The sequence below is a fragment of the Peromyscus leucopus genome, chromosome 14 (genome assembly GCF_004664715.2).
Source record: "Peromyscus leucopus breed LL Stock chromosome 14, UCI_PerLeu_2.1, whole genome shotgun sequence".
NCBI lineage: Eukaryota > Metazoa > Chordata > Mammalia > Rodentia > Cricetidae > Peromyscus > Peromyscus leucopus.
Genome location: NC_051075.1, coordinates 46,830,187 through 46,851,866, shown reverse-complemented (window position 1 = coordinate 46,851,866; position 21,680 = coordinate 46,830,187). Strand labels below are relative to the sequence as shown.

Here is a 21,680-nt window from a genome sequence, read left to right as displayed (position 1 = left end):
ATTTTGGGGTAATAATTCCGTCTTCATTAAGGCTCATTTTGATTCCTGGGGCTCCTGAGTGACCTGGACTGAAGTCTTGTTCCTCCAAAGGGATTTGGAATCTGTTCCTAGAGTTTCTCCTGTTTCACCCTTGACCCAGAACTCGGGTTCTTAAATCACACGGCCATATAAATCCAACAGTACACCATTGTTCTTCCCAGAGCCTTCAGTCTGAGAAGCTGTGGCCATCTCTCGGTGCTGGTGGGTGAGTTTCTTATCTTCATCTACCTTGTTGTTTATAAATAGTCCAGATTACACAGGAGACTCAAGTTTTAGCTCAAGTAGCCAAACCTCATCTGACTCCAAAGATGTCAAAACTCAAACCGTATGTGACTAAGGGAAGGCTGGCCACGTATGCACCCTGTCTCACTCAGGTCCTAAAACTGAGCACCCCTGTGGCTGTCCCTCTCTAGGTGACTCCTCGGGGAGCCTCTTGCTTTTCTCAGTGTTTACCTCACACTTCGCAGTGCGTTTCAACATCGTCAGCGTTCCTAAATGCTTCCTTCAGTCTTTGGTGTTTGTCTGAGGCTGCTCTGTTGTCCTGTTTCCAGAGGTCGTCTCCCTGAGATGTGTCTCAGCCACTTGCCTGAGTATTTTCTCTGTCTGAGCACCACCCCCCCAATCCCCCGCCCCCAATACCACGGTCTAAGGCAAGGTCCTCAAACTTCATCGTGACAACCATTTTCTAGGAGCCTGTTAACCACAGATTATTAACAGCACCTCAGAGACTTAGAACAAGAGGACTAGAGTGACCTCAGAACAGACACTCTGGCAAGCAGCTCCCCCCCCAAGATGATTCTGGCAAAGCGGTTCTGACCACACCATCCTTAGGCCTGCCACCCTTTCCCTCAGGTTCCTGAAGTCTTAACACCCCACTGGCAGCACCTGGCTGGCACCCACAGGAACCCAGTGCTGTCTGAACTAAGAAAGCAATGCCAATAGACCCAAGGTTCAAGAGTTCAAGTCCAATCTCGTCCAAGGCCACGCCTCAGCCATGGGAATGCCCAAGTGACACCTGACTACCTCCCCAAACCCCAGCCAGGGTGTAGGGCTATCAGAAGGGCAGGTCACGTGTTCCATTCTTTCCAGCTTTACTAATCACAGTTTGGACCGACCTTAAAAGGGTGAGCTGCACTTTACCTTTGTACTAAGAAAGAGTTAGCTAAGCACACTGATACGTAATCAGAACTGCCAAGACAATCACCTGCCGTGTCCCCCCCACAAACACATTTCAACTGCAGGTTTCCACTCTCTCAACAGGTTGTGCCTCTGGGAGCCAGCCACTTGAACGTATCTTCCCAGAGAAATGAGACAAAAGAGGTGAGTTTTGTAGACTGGCCCACCTAAGCTTAAACAGATATCACCTGTTCCATTACTTAGCGTCTGCACCCTTACGTAAGTCATCAGATACCAGTCTCAAAATAACCGAGAGTTATACATCATGTCCTGGCCTGAGAGGCGGAAGTTCGAAGCGCCAGGCAGGGCGAGAGCCAGGCAGGGCTGACTCCAACCCTTGTTTGCTGTCCCCAGAAAATCAGGCACTTGCTGAGGCTCATCTGCTTATAGGGGATGGGCAGGAGGTCGGAGATTTCCAACATTCTCCTAAAAAAATCCATCCAGCGCACAGTGAGAATGAAATCAATGTTAACAGCAGTAGTAACAGTAAAAGAAATAAATGGCGAAGGTGACCTATGAGGGACTCAAAGTGACAGAGAACTAAGATGATTGTATCATGTTTAGAATTTTAATTGTTTGTCTCTGAAAGGATCTCACGCTGTAGCCCAGGTGGGCCTCGAATTCCTTAGAAGCTGCGAGTGGCCTTGAACTCAGAGAGCTCTGCCTGCCTCTGCCTCCTGAGTGCTGGGATTAAGGCTGTGCTATACCGTACCCAGCTCCGAGGACCGTATCATTCTTTAGTGTGAGGCAGCTGAGGTGGGCGGTCAGCCCTGACATGAGGGAACTTCCGCTCTCCAGGGACTCACCTTGTCAGCCAGCAGCTCCCTTATCTTACTGGCCTGAAGGCGGAAGCGGAAAAGCTGTGTCTCCAGGGAAAGGCAGCGCTTCTGCCAGTCGATGCCGGCCACCTCCACCTTGACTTCGGCCATGATGGAATCCAAGTCTTCCTGGGAGAAAGGGAAAGGCAAGAGAGTGAGGGGTGGGAGGGAAGGAGGAGGAAGAGGAGACGACCAAGGGCAGAGAAATCAGGTGGGGGAAAGGGGCGGGTCCACCTCTCCGATGGTGTCCCCTCTTCTCTCAGCCCAGGATGTCTGTCCAGCTGCAGGAACGGGCTGCTGAGCACCTTCAGGACAACCCCGCGACATCTTCAGAAGAGCCTGGTTTCTTTCTCCTTTTGTGACAGTTTTAATACATTTTAGTGAGTGGTCCCTATGAAGAGTTTCTCTCGGGCTTTAAATCCTCTTAATTAGCATACAAAGCATTTAAATTTTTCTTAGTTAGCATACAAAACATTTGAGTCCTCTTAATTAGCACACAAAGCATCGTGGTATTTTTAAATAAATTTTTTTTTTTTTTGTCGATTCTCCTTCTCCGACCCTCTGCGCCCACTTGGAGCCACAGGAACCAGCTTCACTTTCAGGTCACGTGGTTCTGTTCCCCACCCCACCCCAGCCTCCTCAACACCTTTCTCCCCTTTCTTGTTCCCTTTCTCATTCACAACTGCTGCTGGACCACCTTCCCTGGGGAGATGTAAACAAACACCAATTCCCCCTTAGAGGGATAATTCCACCAAAGTCCAGCTTGGGAAACCAATGAATTTATCAGGCTTACACAGAGCACCAGTAAACGGGTGCTTCCAGGAATGTGGGTGAGCACTCGGCAGTCTCACCCCAGCGTGCATGCCAACTTCCCCATAGCTGCATAGATGGCGTCTCCTCACTCCGGTGAGCATCCCTGTCTATACCCTAGCACCACGAGACCGCGTGACACAGGGCATAATTACATACAACTGGCCAGGAGGTGAGAAGGGAGCTTCAGGAATCTCAGGGGAGGGCCCGATGACCCTCCCCAACCCTTCTCTCTATGTGGGAATGTCAACAGTCAACAAGCCCCGTGGGTGGGGGGTCACTTGCAAACAGTCACAGCTGTTGTGATGAAATGATGGCTGTTAAACTTTGGATGACAGCGCTCTACAATAATAGCATATACCCACACTTGCTCAAAACCTGCGCGCGCGCGCACGCACACAAACACACTGAAAGCTAAGATCCACTTGTGAGAAGACAGTTTTTCTGAGTCTAGGTCACCTTGCTTAATATAATAATATCCAGATCTATTGATATTTCTACAAATTTCATAATTACATTTTATTTATAGCTGAACAAAACTCCATTTGGCATATGCCACATTTTTATTGTCCACTCATCTGTTGAACGGAGCACAAATTTCAAAAGGTCTTAATAAGAACAAACGTGGAGCCAGGTACTGGGGTCAGCGCTGGAAGATCAGAGAAGCAGATCAAGCCACAGCTTTCTCACCTCGTAATTCCTCAGCTGATCCTGTTTCCTCAGACTGGAAGCCTCTGTGTCCTCATCCAAATGGATCTCAGCTAAACTGCTTCTCAAAAGCCTGAAAGCTTAACCAGCCCTAGTTCCTGATCCTCACGCCTTAAATACCTTTCTGCTTTCTGCCATCACTTCCTGGGATTAAAGGCATAAGTCACCATGGCTGGCTGTTTCCAGTGTGGCTTTGAACTCACAGAGATCCAGATGGATCTCTGCCTCTGGAATGTTAGAATTAAAGGCGTGTGCTACCACTGCCTAACCTCTATGTTTAATATTATGGCTGTTCTGTTCTCTGACCCCCAGATAAGTTTATTGGGGTGCACAATATATCAACCACAGCTGAACGTTTATGTTGGTTCCATTTCCTTTGCATTATGAACAGTACAGTGAGAAACATGGATGAGCAAGCATCCCATGAAGTCTTTTGGGAATGTACCAGGGAGTAGTATAGCCAGGTCATGTGGAAGTTCTATTTTTAACTTTTTTTTATTACATTTTAAAAATCAACCAGCCTGTAATTCACGGTGCTCATATACTTCTGGGTGTGCAGCCATCCACTGGAACACGATGCACCTACCAGGAAAACTGTCCATAGCTCCTCAGTTAGGGGTGGAAGTCCACGAACTCCTTCGTGTTTCTAATCTCTTGAGAAACTTCCACGGTGATTTCTACATTGCAGTAGTTTACATTTACATTCCTGTTAGCGGTGACTAATGAATGGTCCCCCTTGCCCCACATCCTCAGCAGCATTTGCTGCTGTCACCTGCTTTCTTGAGAGCTAGTCCAACTGCAGCAAGAGGAGAAACACAGGGCTGGCTCCCTTGCTTTTCATCTAATTCTCTACTCAACGGCCATACTGTCAGATACCATTCTAGTTGTCAGAGCCCCTGCTGTGACTATAACATATGCACAGTTGACAGAGGAGCAGGGAAGGGACGGAGTTGAGGGGTGGGAACCTTGGTGTTCAGGGAACCTGAAAGGAAAACACAGATTCACCCAAGGTCACACCGCTAATTGGAGGCGGAGCTCTGGCTCCTACTTCAGTCCTGACTCTGTATCTCTGTGGCTGTTAGGTGAGCTGAGAGTGGACCGGAAATATGCTCTGGGTTTCCCTGACACTTTTCTGTTCAGCTGGGATCCTGCCAATTGTCATCAGTTCATCCTGACTGGGGACAAACTCTGGTTCTCTCCTCCCCTCTCATCAAGTCGTAAGATGCAAGCCAGGAGACTTCTAGATGCTTGGCTCCAGCCTCTGGTGAAAGCCACCTTTCATAACCCCAGCCAGGGGAATTTAGCCAGATGCCTCCTACCTGTAGTTTAGACAAGAAAAACTGGGTCAAGGATGAGGAAAGAAGCAGGCATGAGTGTGCCTGAGCTTGGGGACAGAGGCACAGGGTGAGCAGGAGAGGAAAGCTGGAAGGTTCGATCAGCATCGAGACTGGTAATCTCCCAAGCCACTGTTTGTACTCTCAGCCGCAAGCACAAATAAATAAGGCCTGGCCCAGACCATGATATATGGTCACCTGCATGCCAAATCACTTTAAGAAATGACTGTTAACAGTTCTAGGTTGATAGAATTCTCTAATGTCTCTTGTTAAGTGTTACATAGGATTTTCAGAGAAAATGGTAAAATACCCTCTGGCCACACAGTGGGTCAAGGAAGATTGGTCAACGTAGTGACAATTTGGGGCTGGAGAGATGGCTCAGCAGTTCAGAACGCTGGCTGCTCTTCCAGAAACCCCGATTTAATTCCCAGCACCCATATGGTGACTCCGAACCATATATAATTCCAGTTCCAGGAGATCCAACTCCATCTAGCCTCTGCTAGCTTGGAGACAGAGGCACGGGGTGAGCAGGATGGTGGACACGCATGTGGTATAAACACACATGCAGGGAAAACACACAAATACATAAAAAAAATAGTGACAATTGTCACTGGAACAAGGAACACACACACACATAAAAACATGGACGAGTTTGGAAGAGAATAAAGGGAAGAGGGAAATGATATAATTTCAAAATATTTTTTAAATTACTTTTAAAAAACAGTAGCAAGTGTGTGCGTATGTGTTTGTGTCTGTTGCTGGGAATCGAACCTACGGACTCACCTGCTTGCTAAGTGCCCTCCCTACCCTCAGCTACACCTGAGCCCTAACTGCTGGTGGTTTGGGAAGCTGGGTGGTCGGTCTAGGAAGTCTGTTACACTGGTCTTTCTACTTCTGCTTGGCAGTTTCTACAATGTGTTGTGTTTTGAAATCCTCTTCTCTGATTCTTCAGGAGCCATGTGGCCTTTCCCAGAAACGTCCTGTGTTGTTGCCAGATATTACCTGGGAGCAAGAGTGAGTCACCTGCGTGGCTGATCACCAGTACTCTTTCTCCCTTTCACTCCTGACTTTGATTAGTTAGCTTCTCCCATTGTTTTGTTTTTGTTTGTTTGTTTGTTGTTTTGCTTTGTTTCTGAGACACAGTTTCTCTGTGTAGCCCTGGCTGACCTGGAGCCCACAGAGATCTCCCTACCTCTGCCTGCCTCTCCCATTAGGCTTTACAAACAGCTGTCACCTCTTGAGACCTTATTGTGTGGCAGACACATGCCATCCCTTTAACCCCCAGGTCAACTCAGAAGCCACAGGAAGACGCTACTGTCCACACACAGAAAGTCACCTGGAACAGAGTCTGAGTAACTTCTACAGACCGTTCCATAGCTGGTCAGCAGTGGGGCTGACTGGCGTTCTGGTTCTGAATCCCATTCACCACCACCACCACCACCACCACCACCACCACCACCACCACCACCCAAAAAATGGAGAGGCTGGAGGTAAGGTCACTAGCAGTACACCCGCTTGCCTAGCACGCTTGAGGCCCTGGGATTGAGTGGGGCAGTGGTGGCCAGAGTGGGGGTGGCGGGCATTCTATTCCTGATTCCACAAAGAGTAAGATAAACTGTTAAGAACAAGAGAAGGTCTTTCCCAAGCCTTAGCACTAAGATAAACCTATAGCCCAGATTTCCCAAGGCATCCGAGACTCAGCTCCTCTGCTACCACAAACCTTCACAAGCAGACACCATCCATGTGAGTAGGCCTGGGGAGAAGGACTGAACAATTTCACCACTGATAGGTCTAGTGTCTGGTTCTTTTGGCTCTGGGGTCCTCTGCACACTGGGCCCATGACCTAAACCCAGAAGTGTCATCCTGGACAATAGGGACATTGTGACCTCCCAGCCATTCCCACTTCAAAAGACTGGGACCAACTGGAACAAGCAGGAAGACAAAGGACCGAAACAAAACACGGCCTTATCTGAGCTGAGATCGCTGCTGTGAAGACAAACAGAGCCTTGGAGGACTAGGAGAAGCTGGGAGGCTTCGTGTTTGAATCTCCGTGTCCTTCGGGGAAATTTTATTTTTCATCCTGTAAACAGGAAAAGTGGCAGATCTGAGGCTAGGACTTGGGGAGTCTCGTTCTCTAGTCCGGGCTAAGAACCAAAGTACCCAAGAAAAACCCAGGGGTTGGGAGCAGGAGACAGGAAATTTGGTGACTTGAGTTTGATTTAAATACTTAAGTCCTTTTTTTTTTTTTTTTTTTTTTTTTTTTAATTGTCCAAACTGCTGCAGAAATACTGTGGGGCCTGGGAAATGCCAGATTATCAGCCTCCTAGAATTCTGGAAATGACCTGTTTCTAGTCTCCGCCTGGCCCTGACATCTGAGATTACCCTTAGACTCCAGGAGTGCTCTCTCCATGTCAGCAGCTCCGTGACTTCATAGTTCTGGACTATCGAGTGATCCGGTTAATCCTTCTCCCTGCCTTAGCGAGGCTGACAAGTCCTAAGAAGGCTGGGGCTTGTGCTGGGCTTGCCTTGGCATGTGAGGGGATTTAAGGGTTTGGAATCAGATCTAGAGTGAGGGTATCTACTGCCAAGTCAAAGGCCCCGGGGGCTCTTCAGGCCGAAGCGGGTGGTAGGACCAACAGCTATAAAATGAGAGATGTTAAGGGAAGGTGCTAATAAACTGAACTTGGCCTGCTAAGTGTCCTTGCACTTGTTCCACCCAGAAAGATGCTCAAGGATAAGCAGACACCGCACAAGAAGGAAGGAGACCAGCACAGTAAATTCCCATGTGCCCCACCAGCAGCGACCTCATCACCCCATGGCCTTTTTTCTAAAACCTGTTCTCTTGCTTGCACTGGAGCCCAGAGGGCTGAGTTCCTGACAGGTGAGCCAGACGATGGCCAGAGCCCTACCTGCTGTTCTGAAGCTCAGCAATCCCAGCCTTGGAGGCCCACAGGCGCATGCTAGAGGCAAGGGCTGGGGGTAGAAGAGGTTGTAGGGAAAAAGACCCAAGAACAGTTTGGTGACTTTGGACTTGGTCTGTAACTGGGAAAACACAAACTTGCCCTGGGATCTTTGGAGGCAAACTTGCAGATTTAGTCAGAGATACACAAAATGCTGAGATTTATTTAACTTAATTCAGCCAACTTTTGGTAATTCCTATTTGCAATATTGAAATGGTGAAGCGGTTAAAGATCTTCGATCTTGCGAGCCTTAAAGTCTGGTCACTGCAGACCCAGGAAAGCAATGCTTCCAGTAACATTACCAGAAGGTAAGGAGAGTCAAGAAGAAAGAAAAAAAGAGAGGGGGAGGGAGGGAGAGAGGGAGAGAGGGAGGGAGGGAGGGAGGAAGGAAGGATGGAAGGAAGGAAGGAAGAGAAAGAAAGAAAAGAAAGAAAAGGATGATATAGCTTCTCCCTTCCAGAATGTGAGGACGTGGAGGGCCTATGTGACTTCAGTTTCTAAGGATGGACTGTCACCTACTATGAGTGAGTGAGTGCTGCTCTTTTAAAAGCCAACTGTGGGAAAGGAAGCTCTCCATGCCTCTTTCTGATGCACCTGGGAGGAGATGGTGAGCAGACACAGGATCCCTCTGATCTCAGCACTGACCTCTGAGCAAACCAACAGTAAACACTCCACCTCTACTGGGTGTGTAAACACTCCACCTCTACTGGGTGTGAGCATCACCCTTCAGACAGCATCGAGGAGATAAAGGGAGAGCATGCCCTAGCCCTTGAGAACCTAAGTATCAAAAAGACAAACAGCATAGCACTGAAGATCCCAAGCTGAGGTCAAACCACATGGGTCAGAATACTAGCTCAGACACTGAATAATCCATCTGCTTAACTTCTCTGGTCCTCCGTTCCAGTTTGAAATTGATGGCAATATTTGAAAAAACAAGAACAGTGATATCAGTCGAGACCTATGAAGCTGTCGGCCTTTAACTTTTTGGCCATCAAAACAGCAATTTCAGGCTGGGCGGGATAGTTCAGAGCTGCAGTCCCAGCACTCAGGAGGCTGAGGCAGACAAACAGCCTCAAATTCCAGGACAGCCTGTGCTAGGGGGGTGAGACTTTGTCTTAAACAAAGGTAATTTCATCCGGATGTGGTGTCCTGTAATCTCAGGGCGTGAGAGCTGAAGGCAGGAAGAGACTAGTTCTAGGATAGCCTGGGCTCAGACGGTGAGGCCATGGTGGGGGTGGGGGTGCAGGGTGGGCAGCAATTCCAGGGCTGGGTGTACTTATGTGTGAGGGCCTGGGTTCTGTACCTGAGACAGCGGAAAAGAAGGGAGGAAGGGGGGTGGGGTGGGGAGAGACACCGAACAGAACTTCCTTGAAAATTTAAAAGAGTATTACCTGAGTCTGACCCCTGTTGTGTATATAAGCGCCCAATAACCGACAGCTGATGTTGCAGCCTATAAACAATAGACAAAGCAGCAGTTCCCCGGGCATGTGCGGATATGTGGTCCATGAACATGCTCTCTGCCATCCCCACATGGCCATTTTTAACAATTACATTGTCTTATTTTTCAATATTAAAAAAGAGAATATAAGTGCACAGTAAGGCTCCTTCCCACCCCCCATCCCAACCCACCCCCCTGTACTTAGGCAGTAATTATTTTTCTAGAGCTACCCAGAGTACAGGCATTCATATACATGCTACACACACACACACACACACACACACACACACACACACACACACACACAGTCATAGCAGGTATACATATAGTGTGTGTGTATGTTCATGTATGTGCTGGTATCCTCAGAGGCCAGAAGGGGGCGTCAGATGGAATGGAGCTGGAGTTACCATGGATGTGGATGCTAGGAACCAAACTCAAATCCTCTGCAAGAGCAGCAAGCCCTCTTAACTGCTGAGCCATTTCTACAGTCTGAGACACTATCTTCAGGGTGCTTAACGGAAGAACTCTGAGCTCTTCCTCTCAGCACACATCCTTACCGTGTTCCCTAACCCCCACGCTTTTCAAGAACCTTAATGCATTCTATCGTGAGGCCATTACATGATCTTATTTAAGAATCCCTTGTTGATGGACATTTGAGTTGTTTCCAACCTTTTGCTAAAATAAACAATACTACAATGAATGTTCAATGAATGTGCCTCATTCTATATGTGTCAGTGTATATCTGAAGGATAGTCCTAGCAATGGGATCATGGGATTAAGTAATGTACATTGTAAAGTGCTCTCCCCTGAGGCTCTCCTAATTCATACTTCGGCCAACAGTTAAGTGCCTATTCTCCAAATCAGACTTCAGCTTTTGGTTTTTCTCTCAGGGTCTTATTCTGTAGTTCTGTAGCCTAAGCTGGCCTGGAACTTGCTACATGGTAGACTTGCTTTGAATCAGTGATCCCCCTTCCTTACCGTTCCAAGTACTAAGATTATAGGGGATAGGCCATCATGCCAGGCCACAATATCAGTTTGGAACCAGCTATCAGTAGAGGGCAAGACAGGGTTAGACAGCTTATTGGTCCATCCAGAGACTGCAGGGTGGTGGCTCAGCAGCAGCCTGCAGTGAGGGAGAGAATCTCTGCATATCTTAACATCTCTTAACTAAGGTCTACATGCATAAAGCATTCTCCACCCTCTGAGGAGCACAGAATTCAATACAGATGCACAGTCTTGTAGAGATAAAGAGAATAATAGTGGGATGAGTAATATCAGCACTAGAAAAGCTGAGTTGGAAAGAAAGAGAGAAAGAGAGAGGGGGGAAAAGAAAAGAAAAGAGGGGAGGAGGAAGAGACAAATAGAGATAAAGAAATAAAAAGAAAGAAGAAAAGAAAAAAATACACCATGAAGAGTGGAATGAGAGAAACACACTTCTCTCCTATTGCTGGTGACTTTTTCAGCCAGAAGGGTAGCACATTATTTTAGGCTAATAGTTAATTTTCCTAAGTTTGGGACCAAAGAGTGAACAGTATCACAGCCCAGCTCTGAGTAGCTCCCTTAAGCAGCTAGGGGAGGACAACGGACAATATCCCATTTGGAATCTAGACGGCTTAGATTTGAGTCTTGTCTGTACGTGACCTTTACAGTCTTTCACTATAACCTTGGGCAAGACACAGTTTTTCTGAGTCCTAGTTTCCTCCTCTACAGTGAAGGGTGAATAGACGGATGAATTGAGTGACGACTCCTTCCTTGCACCAAACAGTATCTGACACAGAAGACAGTCTACAAAGTCTGGTGCTGAGGAATTGATAGCTATTCCATTGGGGGGTGGGGTAGGGGGCTGAAATTCAAATAAGGATCTTTCGAACGTTCTCCTGGACCCAGACTTTGTCAGTGTCAGGAAGTTTTATGAGATGGATTCACAGTAGAAGCTGATGGAGACAAAATCCTGACAGGGAGGAAGTATGCGGAAGGAGCAACAGGGGGAACATTCTATTTCCCCAGGAGGGTCTCCGCTGCCTCTGCCAGCCCTCCGTGGGAGACGTATTCCTAAGACTGCTAGGACACAAAGCCCCTGATGTCGCTCAGCGCCCAACCTGTGCTCTTTTCTGCTTGGCCGACGTGTCACTAGGAGTCCAGCCTGGTGCCTAAGACTCCTAGGAGAGACACCCAGAAATCACATCAGAAACAACCGAGGACGAGGTGCAGAGAGTGGAGCGGAAGGGTTGAGAGCGGCGAGCACCGGGGTGGAAGGAAGCCCGCACGTAAGTCCCGGGGGCCCTTCCCAGGAGCAACTGGATCAAGCCGGTCCCAAATGGCAGGACCTACCTACCGCGGGGAGGCTCGTCACCGCCTCCCAGTGCGGGTGTCCAGGAGCTCCGGGTGGCCTGCGCCTGTCCCGCCGCTCCCAGGTAGGGAGGCACCTGCTCCGGAGTCGCCCTCCCCGCCGCGAGGAGTCAGCCCAGTCCGCCCCGGGGCCGAACGCCCACTCCGGGCGGCACACACCCCCTCCGGCCCTCCCGGCCCGCCCCGATCCCCGGGGCCGCTCACCTGAGTGAGCTGCCGGGAGTCCCGCCGCGACCCCGGCCACCACGCGCGCCTCTGCCCCCGCAGCGGCTCCAGCCGGGTCCCCGGAGGCCGCCGGGTCTCCGCTCCCCGGCAGCAGGGGTCGCGGTGGGCGTGGCGGCCCGAGGTGGGACCAAAGGAAGGTCCCCGGGAGCTCCGCACAAAGCCCGGCCCCGGCGCCGGCTGCAGCGCCGCGCCCGCTCTGTCCGCACCGCGCTCGGCGGGCAGCTCGCGGCCAGGCACAGGAAATGACCTCAGCAGCCGCAGCCTCCCACCGCGGGGCGCGGCCGGGGCGGCCGCGAGGGCTGCGGGCCGCCACCCACCCACTCCCCAAAACAGCTGGGACCCTCGCGGGATGCTCACAAGACCGGATCCTGCCCCGGGAAGGAGGTCCCAGCGAGTGGCTAGCCACCTGTAAGAAAGTACCGCCTGGTTCTTGGGCGCAGTCTGTAGAGCTGGTTTGTAGTTTGGAGGAGGACGAAGGAGGGAGCGTGTCACTACAGCTCGCAGGAGAACTTGTTGGCTTGTCTATGTGTTAACTTATTTTAAAGGCGACGGCCAGGGAGTCAGAAAGGCAAGGAGCCCTTGTTGCAATACCTTAACTCACAGCGTAATAATCACACATCCAGAGGGAATGGGACACTTGATGCAAATGAAGGAGTCTAGCAAAAGAGCTAGGAAGGATCTGCTTTGGAAGACTACTTCTTTTGACTGGGTTCGGTAGTCAATTCCATAGACTGAACAGAAACAAAACACCCCCAGAGCCTGATTGTCCAAGTGGGTGCTGAAATAGTCACTCCAGGCCCCACAAAGAAAAGTCCCTGACCCCACCCCAGGTTTAAATCGGAATCTGGGGATGGGTGGGAGGGGAGCCGGGGAATTGCCCTCCTCAGGCATTCTCGTGCACAATTTTGAAAGCTCGGGCGCTGAGGAACGCAGTTAAACTGGATGGGCACAAGTGGCTTTATAGGCAAGACCTCCGGGTTTTGTAAAGGGCAGACTCATCTATTCGCTTTGAATAAGCAATCATGAGTGTAAGGTGAATTTCAAATACAGAGGGCTAGCAGTGGAAACCAGATCTTGCTCCTGTCGGGTCCTTTGTCTGGCAGATCACCCCTACCCCAATACAACTATTGTCCTTATGTATCCATTGTGTTATATGCACATATTCATTCACACCCATTCATATTTATATGTTCATATGCATTTGTCTATTTCCATGTATATGTATTTACAGTCCACTTTTAACACTTATTAAGCAGCCCTTCTTTTCACCTCTCCCCATTCTCTTTTTTTTATTAATTAATTTTTTTCGTTTATTTTACATCCCAACCACAGTTGCCCCTCCCTTCCCTCCCCCTGCCCCCACCTCCCGTCTATCCCTTTCCTGTCCTCTCTCTCTCTTTTGAGACAGGATCACACTATGTAGTCCTGGCTGGTCTGGAACTCACCCTGTAAACCAGCCTGGCCTTGAACTCATGGAGGTCTGCCGGACTCTTGCTTCCAGAATACTGGGACTGAAAAACGTGGGCCACCCCATCCAACTTCCTTTTTTTACGCTTGTCGTTATCGTTGTTGACATAAAGCCTGATATGTTAATGCACTTATCTTTGTAATGACGAACATTCAAACTTTCGATTGTTGTTACAAGTGACCCGACACTGAAGGCTGGAGCTGAGAGGTGGGAAGAGTGTCACCTCGGTGTCAATGATCCCTTATGGCACTCTTGAAAGATGAGGATGAAATCCAGTCTGAACCAATTTGGCCCCTTGGTAAGGGCAGAGTTCTGGTATTAGCAGCAATGGAATAATGAGCAGAGGCCACTTGTTGTTTTACTCATTCCTACAGGTGATATTTAAAATGTCGGAGACCAAATTAGCTAAATGTTCGAGTATCCATGGGCAGGCAGGCACAAAATAGCCACCTACCCTACTTCAAGGCAGGCTGATAGTCCGCCTGCTCTGATTCATTCAAGGGCAGCAGCGCCCAGATAATCTTCCTGGCTGATTCCGTGTTGTGAAAACCACTTATTTCACGAAGGAAAGATTATTTCTAGTATCTCTCGAGCACATTAAGGCCTTGGGGATAGGTTTTGATGGCCTTTGAAGTGCTTATGTAACCAAGCTCTGGAGTGCAGGTTCGAGATTAGAGCACTTCAGATGCTACCCCCACTTCTTGGGGTAGAGAAGGAGTGTGTTCTCTATACACACGCTACAAGGCTGCGGCGGGAATGTTGACTAAATCCATACAGTCAGTGTAATAGTATCTTACTCTGGGCTTAGTTTCCTGGACAGCACTGTGGCGAAGAAGAGAGATGTCAGTTCAAGTTCGTACTTTGTCACTTTGGTGACCATGTGACCCTGCTAGATTTTCTCTGTTAATTCTTCTTTTGTAAAGTGTTGTTAGAAATAAATTCTTTAGAAAGAATTAATTGAGGGGCTGGAGAGATGGCTTCGGAGGTTAAGAGCACTTGCACTCCTTCCAGAGGATCTGAGTTCAATTCCCATCACCCACATTCTCTAGTGGCTCACAACTGCCTGTAACCCCTGCTTCCAGGAATGCAACATGTTTTTCTGACCTCCTTGGGCACCCATACACATGGCATAACACACACACACACACACACACACACACACACACACACACACACACACAGAGCCATAAATAAAAATGAAAAGAAAATCTGAAAGAATTGAATCAGATAATATGATATCTGACATTAGCAGGTGACCTATACATGGTAGCTTCTGTTATTCAATCTTTGAACAATATTTTCTGGAGGTCAGATGTTTACCAGACACTCTACTGAGTCTGGGGTGAGAGGGTATAAAGATTGTCAAGACAAGCAAACTGCTCTTAAAGAACAGCACTGCAATCCCTGTCTCTCCTGGATGGAGAAACAGAACTCTAGAATTACAGAGTGATCAACAAGTCACCCCCTCATGAGACTGCCTGTCTTCTCTGATCAGCGTTCCAGGCTGCGAAGACCATACCCCTTGTTTCACTAAAACTTCCGCAAATCAAAGTAGCCCTCCTTCTGCCTGCTTCTTTTAGAAGAAGAATAGAGAGGGGCAAGCAGAGGAGAAAGGGGAGAGGAACCCAGACTTCTCGGAATGGGGAAGTGGGGATAGTCCTGATCTGACCTCCACCTCATAGCCAGGGATAGAGCATGGCAGCCCTTAGGGAACTCAAGAGGTCATTTACTGCTGAGCCTTGGGAGCAGCTAGGGGAATGAATTATGGGTTGAGCCAGAGAAGTTTGAGGTCACCAGCCTAAGGTGGGTTAGAAGGGCAGTGACTGGGCATGAAGAGAAGTGTCAGAATGAAGACCTGGGGTTGAGGGGGGAGTATGAATAAATGTTGAAGGCAGATGAGCAAAAGGTATCCTAACTTCCAATATTCCCTTTTCTCCCATCTACTCATTCAGCTCTTCACCAACACGTACATCTTAAGTACTTGCTATTTTTCTAAGCATTCTGCTAAGAAGACACATGTCACCCAGTGAACTCTGGGTATAGACTTTAGAGCTCTGTATGCTGACCCTGGACTCTTGGCTATTCCCAGAGGGGTCCACAGGATGGACCTGGCCACATAGCTACACATAACTACACATGACCTGGCCACATAGCTACACATAGCTACACATGACCTGTGGAGCCAGGCAGAGGATGGGGGAGGCAGGGCTTTTCCTCTGTAGAACAGGAATCAGTTACTTCCTAAAATGGTATTTAAAATGTGGAGATCAAAGGCCTTTCCTGGAGTCTGGCATATTTAAGCGTGTAGGAACTGTTAGTGAATTTAGTGAATGAAAAGCAAACCTGAAGGAATAAAGGCAGAAAGGACTAGCATGATGCCTAAAGGTCACAAGAAAGAATGTGATGGAAAGGGAATCTGGTCAAGGAAGACCCCAATGAGTGAACAGAGTCCCAATCCTACTTCACATTATCACATCCCAAGAGCACTGATTAAAACCATAGATTCCAGGTCCCAACCCTGACCTTTTGAATCAGCAGGCCTGGGGGTATGTAAGATGCTGTGTATTCTCTTTCTTAGGACCTGTCTGGTATCTGTATTGACTAGTAAGGCATACATCATATTCTGACATTTCTGTGATCGCCTCAGAGAATAGCAACTCCAGAGGGAAACACAGGGTAGAACGGATATAATTACAACATTATGTCAATGCAAAATGATCTGCTGAGCGCAGCTGTGGACAAGAAGGAGCCAGGCAGGGGCAGCCCAGTGGACTGAGAACACAAGAAAGGGAGAAAGGAAGCTGAGTTGTGGGCTAGCGCTCAGAAAATGAGGGTCAGGAGAATCTAGCTGGTTCTAGATCATTGTAGAGCATGCATCACGATTTTATGTGGTCTTGTTTCTCTATCAGTGTTCATCAATAATGAAAACAGTGACTGTTCATATCCATTGGGGGAGGGATGAGCTGGGCAGGGACCAGTTCTAAGTGGATGTCAGGTTCTCCTGCAGAGAAGCCCATGTGGGGAGAGACTCTAAGGATCTAAAAGAAGCCAAGAAAACTCAAGTCAATGACAGAGCTAGCCGTGGCCTTTGGCTTCTTTTCAGAGGTAAATATATGGCAACGTCGAGCATATGAGCTTCCAGAGGGCAACATGTAATCTCTGGAATCCCACTTCCAGAATCTAAATTGCTGCCTTAGCACTTAGCTTAGTTCTTGGCACTTAAAAAATGCTCCCCAGGTGCTGACCCCTCTGATCCGTTCAGATGATGACAGACACAGGCTGAAGAAGTCATCTTTCTCTCTCTCACCCCCTACCTCACCAACTCAACTCCACGTCAGCCTCCACAAGCTCACCTGGGATAACAGTGCAAGAGGTATGGGGAACGAGGGTTCTGATTTCATGTGTTCAAGTCACGTTCGCTGCACGTCCACTCTGGGCCAGGAGAAGGAGAGTGTGGAGCACAGCCCAGTCCCAGGCAGCTGGCCTTGCAGGATCTCACCGTGCTCTCTGACCTGCCCCCCTGAGCCCCTGTTTTCTCCAACAGGAAGAGCCCTATGATCTGGGGTGGGGACTTACACAACACACAGGGCTGCGTGTACCAGTTCTTGCTCAGACTCTTGTTGTGACCTGTGGCTAGCCTCTCCAAGTCCCCATGCCTCTGTTCACCTGTGAAACCAATGCAAGGCTTTTATGGCTCCTGTCCTAATTGAGATGGACACTTCAGGAGGGCCACAAAACACCCTGCTTACTAGTGTGAGAATTGCCAGATGGGAATCAAAGCCATGTCACTAAACATACCTTGGACACAGCCAGCCATTCCAGGGCACCAAGGACAAGGGAGACTCGCTCTGATTTTCTCATTAGAAACATGTACTTACTGCATGTTCCTCCAGGTTTCTGCTAAGTGTTTTATAAGGCCTTTGAATGAGAACATCAGGAAGGAAAACAAGGAAAAACATTCTAAGGAGTGATCTTAGTTCTCACAATTCTCTATGCCTGAAGCTGTTTTTATCTTCGTTTTATGAGTAAGCTGAACTAAGGAGGCAGATATGCAGCCAAACCAGGACTCAAGGTCTGCTCTGCCTGACGATTCCAAGGAACATGCCTTTAGTCACTCTTGGGGCCTACCTCAGGGGTTGATAGGTCTGGCCACACTGGTTTAGTCAGAAGCCAAAAGGGCGGCTATCTCCTTCATCAGGTCACGACGTAAGCCGACACATTCTCTACTCATCAGCCTCAAGCCTTCCTGGACATTGTGTGCTGCTCCTGGTGATCACCTCAGATCTAGCCTGTCCTCCCTCTTCTGGGCATGACCAGAGGGAAATGAGAGGCTATCTCCCAGTGCCATCTAGTGGCCACCATGGCCTGTTTGATCTCCCAGAGGCCCCAGCGCTCCAACACTCTGACTCCGAGACGTGCCAAGGGCCAGATCAGTTCCCTTTTGATTTGACCATGGTGTGCTTACATCACCTTCAAACACAGACGAGAGTGGAGTTTCAGGCTCTGCTTAAAATGCAGGTGTTTATTTATATTTATTTATTTATTTATTTTGGAAAAAAAGTCTCATGTAGCCCATTTGGGCTCAAATGACTTTGAACTTTTGATTATCCAGTATGCATCTCCTGAGTGCTTCCTTGGTTTATGTGGTACTAGAGATTGAATCCAGGGCTTTGTGCATGCCGGGAAGGCACTTTACCAACCAAGCCACATCCTTAACCAGAAGTGAAGACTTTAAAAACTCTCTAATGTCCCTAACCCTCTGCCCCCTTTTTTTTTTTTTTTTGGTTTTTCAAGACAGGGTTTACTCCGTGTAGTTTTGGTTACCTGTCCTGGAACTCACTCTGTAGACCAGGCTGGCCTCGAACTCACAGAGATCCGCCTGCCTCTGCCTCCCGAGGGCTGGGATCAAAGGTGTGCGCCACCACCGCCCATCTCTACTTTGTTTTTCTGCAGATCTGGGGATTGAACCACACCTCCGTGCTCCCACCATGATAACGGACTGAACCTCTGAAACCGTAAGCAAGCCACCCCAATTAAATGTTTTTCTTATAAGAGTTGCTGTAGTCATGGTGTCTCTTCACAGCAATGAAAACCCTAAGAAATACACATAACACAAAATTGAAAATAAATCTTTAAATTTTTTTTTTAATTGAACATGGAGTGTCTAGATGCCTAGGCTCTGAGTTTCTTAGTTCAAGTCCAGAAGAGAAATACCACAGCTTCCCTTTTGAGGCAGCCCGGCCATCAGGTAGATGGCAGACAGACCTCTGTACTTGCAGAAGGAGGTTGTAGGTGGAGCAGAACAGACAGCTTCCTAGGATGGCACTGTTCTTGGGGTGACCCAAGTCGGGGGCTTCTTTCAAGTCCTCCTCAGTGCCCCATGTTCCACTGGGGCATGCTCAGGTGCCTTCTAGGGTGTTCTGATCCTGAAAACAGGTTTCCTGGACATAGGAGTGCATACTTTTGTGGACCTAGGGTCTCCAGAACAAAGGACACTCGTGTGAGAACTGTGATTCATTGGAGAAGCAACATTTTCAATGTTGAAATAAACCCATTGCAATGCTGAAAATAAGTTTATCTGAATGTGTTTGCTACGCATGCCCATCAAATGGTAATGGACATGTATAGGAATGTATCTAAGACCAGAGATTCTGTAAAAGGAAGACGACAATTTTTTTCTAGGGTCTTTATCTTAAACCTCCGCTTTTACTGACCTGTTATTTTGTGGTTATTGTGCCCTTTCTTGAGCCAGATCCATTGACTATTTCCCATACATCATGTGTTTAGATACTTTCTGTTGCTGTGATATAACATCATGAACCAAGACACCTTATAGACGAAAGCATTTAATTGGGTTTACAGTTTCAGAGGGTTCGAGTCCGTGGCGGCAGAGCAAAAGCATGGTAGCAGGGACAGCTGAGAGCTCACAGCTCGAAACTGCAAGCAGGAGGCAGAGAATACACGGAGACTGGCAGGAGTCTTTTGAAAACTCAAAGCCTGCCGCCATCGTGACATGCCTTCCCCAACAGGGCCACACCTCCTAATCCTTCCCAATCAGTTCCACCAACTGGAGACCAAGTATTCAAGCATGTGAGTCCATGGGAGCTGTTCTCATTCAAACTACCATATCATATTAAGAGAAGACAGAGGGATCTCCTTAGTATTTATAACAGCATAAGAGCAAAATAAAGGGAAGGGGAAGGATGCAAACCTTCAATGGTAGCCTAGTAAATGAATATAATTATGGTGATTCAACTAGAAAATAAAGACCATTTTAGGTAAAAGATTATATTTATTGATATGGGAATATTCATTACTTAATGCCATGTGAAACAACTTCTTTAAAAGTATGTAGAATAAAAAAAAGAGAAGGCCTAGGAGAATGGCTGAGCAGTTTGGAGTGTTTATTGCTCTTGTGGAGGATCTGGGTTCAATTCCCAGCACCCATACGATGGCTACAAACATTGCAACTCCAATTCCAGGGAACCCAGCACCCTTTTCTGACCTTCTAGGGCATCAGGCATACATGGGATGCATAGATAAACATGCAGGCAAAACATTCATACACAAAAAATAAAGTAAATAAATGTAAAATAAATGGAGTTGGGGAGGGGAATGAATATGACCAAAGTGCACTGTATGAAATTCCCAAAGAATTAAATAAAAATACTTAAAAATAAATAAAAGTGTATAGAATATGATTTATAAGCATATATGGAAGACGAACTCCGCCCCCCCCCACAATGTTACGATGTTTTTTCTTTGGACAAAGAAATTCAATATAAGCCCACTGGTGATGGCACACACATTTAATCCCAGCACTCAGGAGGCAGAGGCAGGTGAATCTCTGAGTTTGAGGCTAGCCTGGTCTACACTGGGAGTTCCAGGAGGGCCAAAGCTACACAGAGAAACCCCATCTGGAAAACAACAACAAAACATAAACTATATATATATATAGTTTATGTTTTGTTCTTTTCTATATTATATAAACATTTTACAAGAAGCATGAATCATTTTTCTAATAAAAGCTACTAAAATGTTTAAGAAGTATTGATCTCATGAGTAAGGGAGAAAGCTGAGATTCAGGGAAGTTGACAACCAACTCAATAAAGCCACAGCCTCCCTGTCCAAGAGCAAATGCAGCCCCATCCTTCAGGTTTAGCGGCAGCCCTTTATGTCCTGTCTCCAGCTGCATGAGATACTGGAGAGGAATATGGCAGCAGGGACCCGGGGGAGTTAGGAATCAATTTTAGGTCAGAGGGGACTCACATGCCTCTAATATTGTGTGGATCCCCTATTATCTCTTCAAAGCAATTAAACTATGACCACAACAGCATTACCGGGTTCCTATTATACACTGTGTTCTTGTGGTCTGGCCACTGCCCAAGGACTGAAGAAGCAGCAGCACAAGTCTGGGGGCAGAGTTAAGCTGGCCTTTTCTTTCTAATCCGAGCCCATCTCACGTCTCACCAGTGAAATGCTCTTCTCAGCCCCTTTCTGCACTCGAGAAAAGAAGGAAGCCAGTGCTGGTTGGGTGTGGCCCAGAGGCCTAGCGTACAGAGGTTCTGGGGAATAACACAGCCAGTGGCTTCTAAGGAGGAAGTCTCGAATCTGTCTCCCTTGTCTGCCTCTTGTCACCCTTTATAACCACCCATACTTGTCCTTACTCCTCACCACCTCCACCCCCCTGATTCCCTCATGGTCTCCTTCCTTTGATCTTAGTGCCAGGGTGTCATCAAGCTCAATCCAGCAGTTAGGGTAGGGATTGGAGCCCACAAGGTCTAGTGTGCTTCTAGAACATGAGTTTAGATTGAAACGGTGAAAAATAAAGGATGTAATGAAATATTAACAGTCTCTCATACATCCCAGAGAACACGAGGTGGTCCTCGCGAGCCATTAAACAAGACATTTGCTCTGTTTGGTTATTTCAAGGCAGTCTCGTGTAACTCAGGCTGACTCTAGCTGGGTATGTCTCCAGGGCTGATTTTGAATTCCTTTTGTTTTGCTTTAAATGATTTTGTGTATGTGTCGTACACATGAGTGTGCACTTTTGTATGTGTGAGTTCGGGTGCACGCATGCGGTGGAGCATGTGTGTAGGTCAGAGGGCAGGCAGGCTTTGGATTTGAGAGAGGAGCTCTTGGCTGCTCCATACATTGGAGTAGCTAGCTGTCAAGCTCCTGGAGGCTCTCCTGTCTCTACTTCCTGTTTCTGGTGGGGCCTCTGGGGTTACAGATGGCAGTTATGGGGACCCAAACTCAGGTGGTTAGGCTTATATGCAACAGGGTGGTGTTTTTGTGTTTTGTTTTTGGTGCTTTTTTTTTTCTTCTTCACTGAGCTGTCTCCCCAGTTCTGGC

The 21,680-nt window shown here is 47.8% G+C and overlaps 2 protein-coding genes across 5 annotated transcripts in view; both read right to left on the bottom strand.

Annotated features, from left to right (window-relative positions):
- The window catches only part of Plekhh1 (pleckstrin homology, MyTH4 and FERM domain containing H1), a 52,197-nt gene extending 40,190 nt beyond the window's left edge, over positions 1–12,007 (bottom strand). For 2 of the 4 annotated variants that reach the window (XM_028876113.2, XM_037210672.1), the window contains exons 1-2: positions 11,837–11,993; positions 2,022–2,162 (exon numbers count right to left, since the gene is read on the bottom strand). In XM_028876113.2, the coding sequence (XP_028731946.1) occupies positions 2,022–2,144 (123 nt within the window). In that variant the 5' untranslated portion in view covers positions 2,145–2,162; positions 11,837–11,993. Of the gene's footprint in view, positions 1–2,021; positions 2,163–11,836 lie in introns of all 4 variants that reach the window. The other 2 variants (XR_003735234.2, XM_028876114.2) reach the window with 2 other exon arrangements.
- The window catches only part of LOC114697737 (translation initiation factor IF-2-like), a 32,109-nt gene continuing 22,061 nt past the window's right edge, over positions 11,633–21,680 (bottom strand). The window contains exon 5 of the mRNA XM_028876047.1: positions 11,633–12,263. Within this exon, the coding sequence (XP_028731880.1) occupies positions 11,633–12,263 (631 nt within the window). The remainder of the gene's footprint in view (positions 12,264–21,680) is intronic.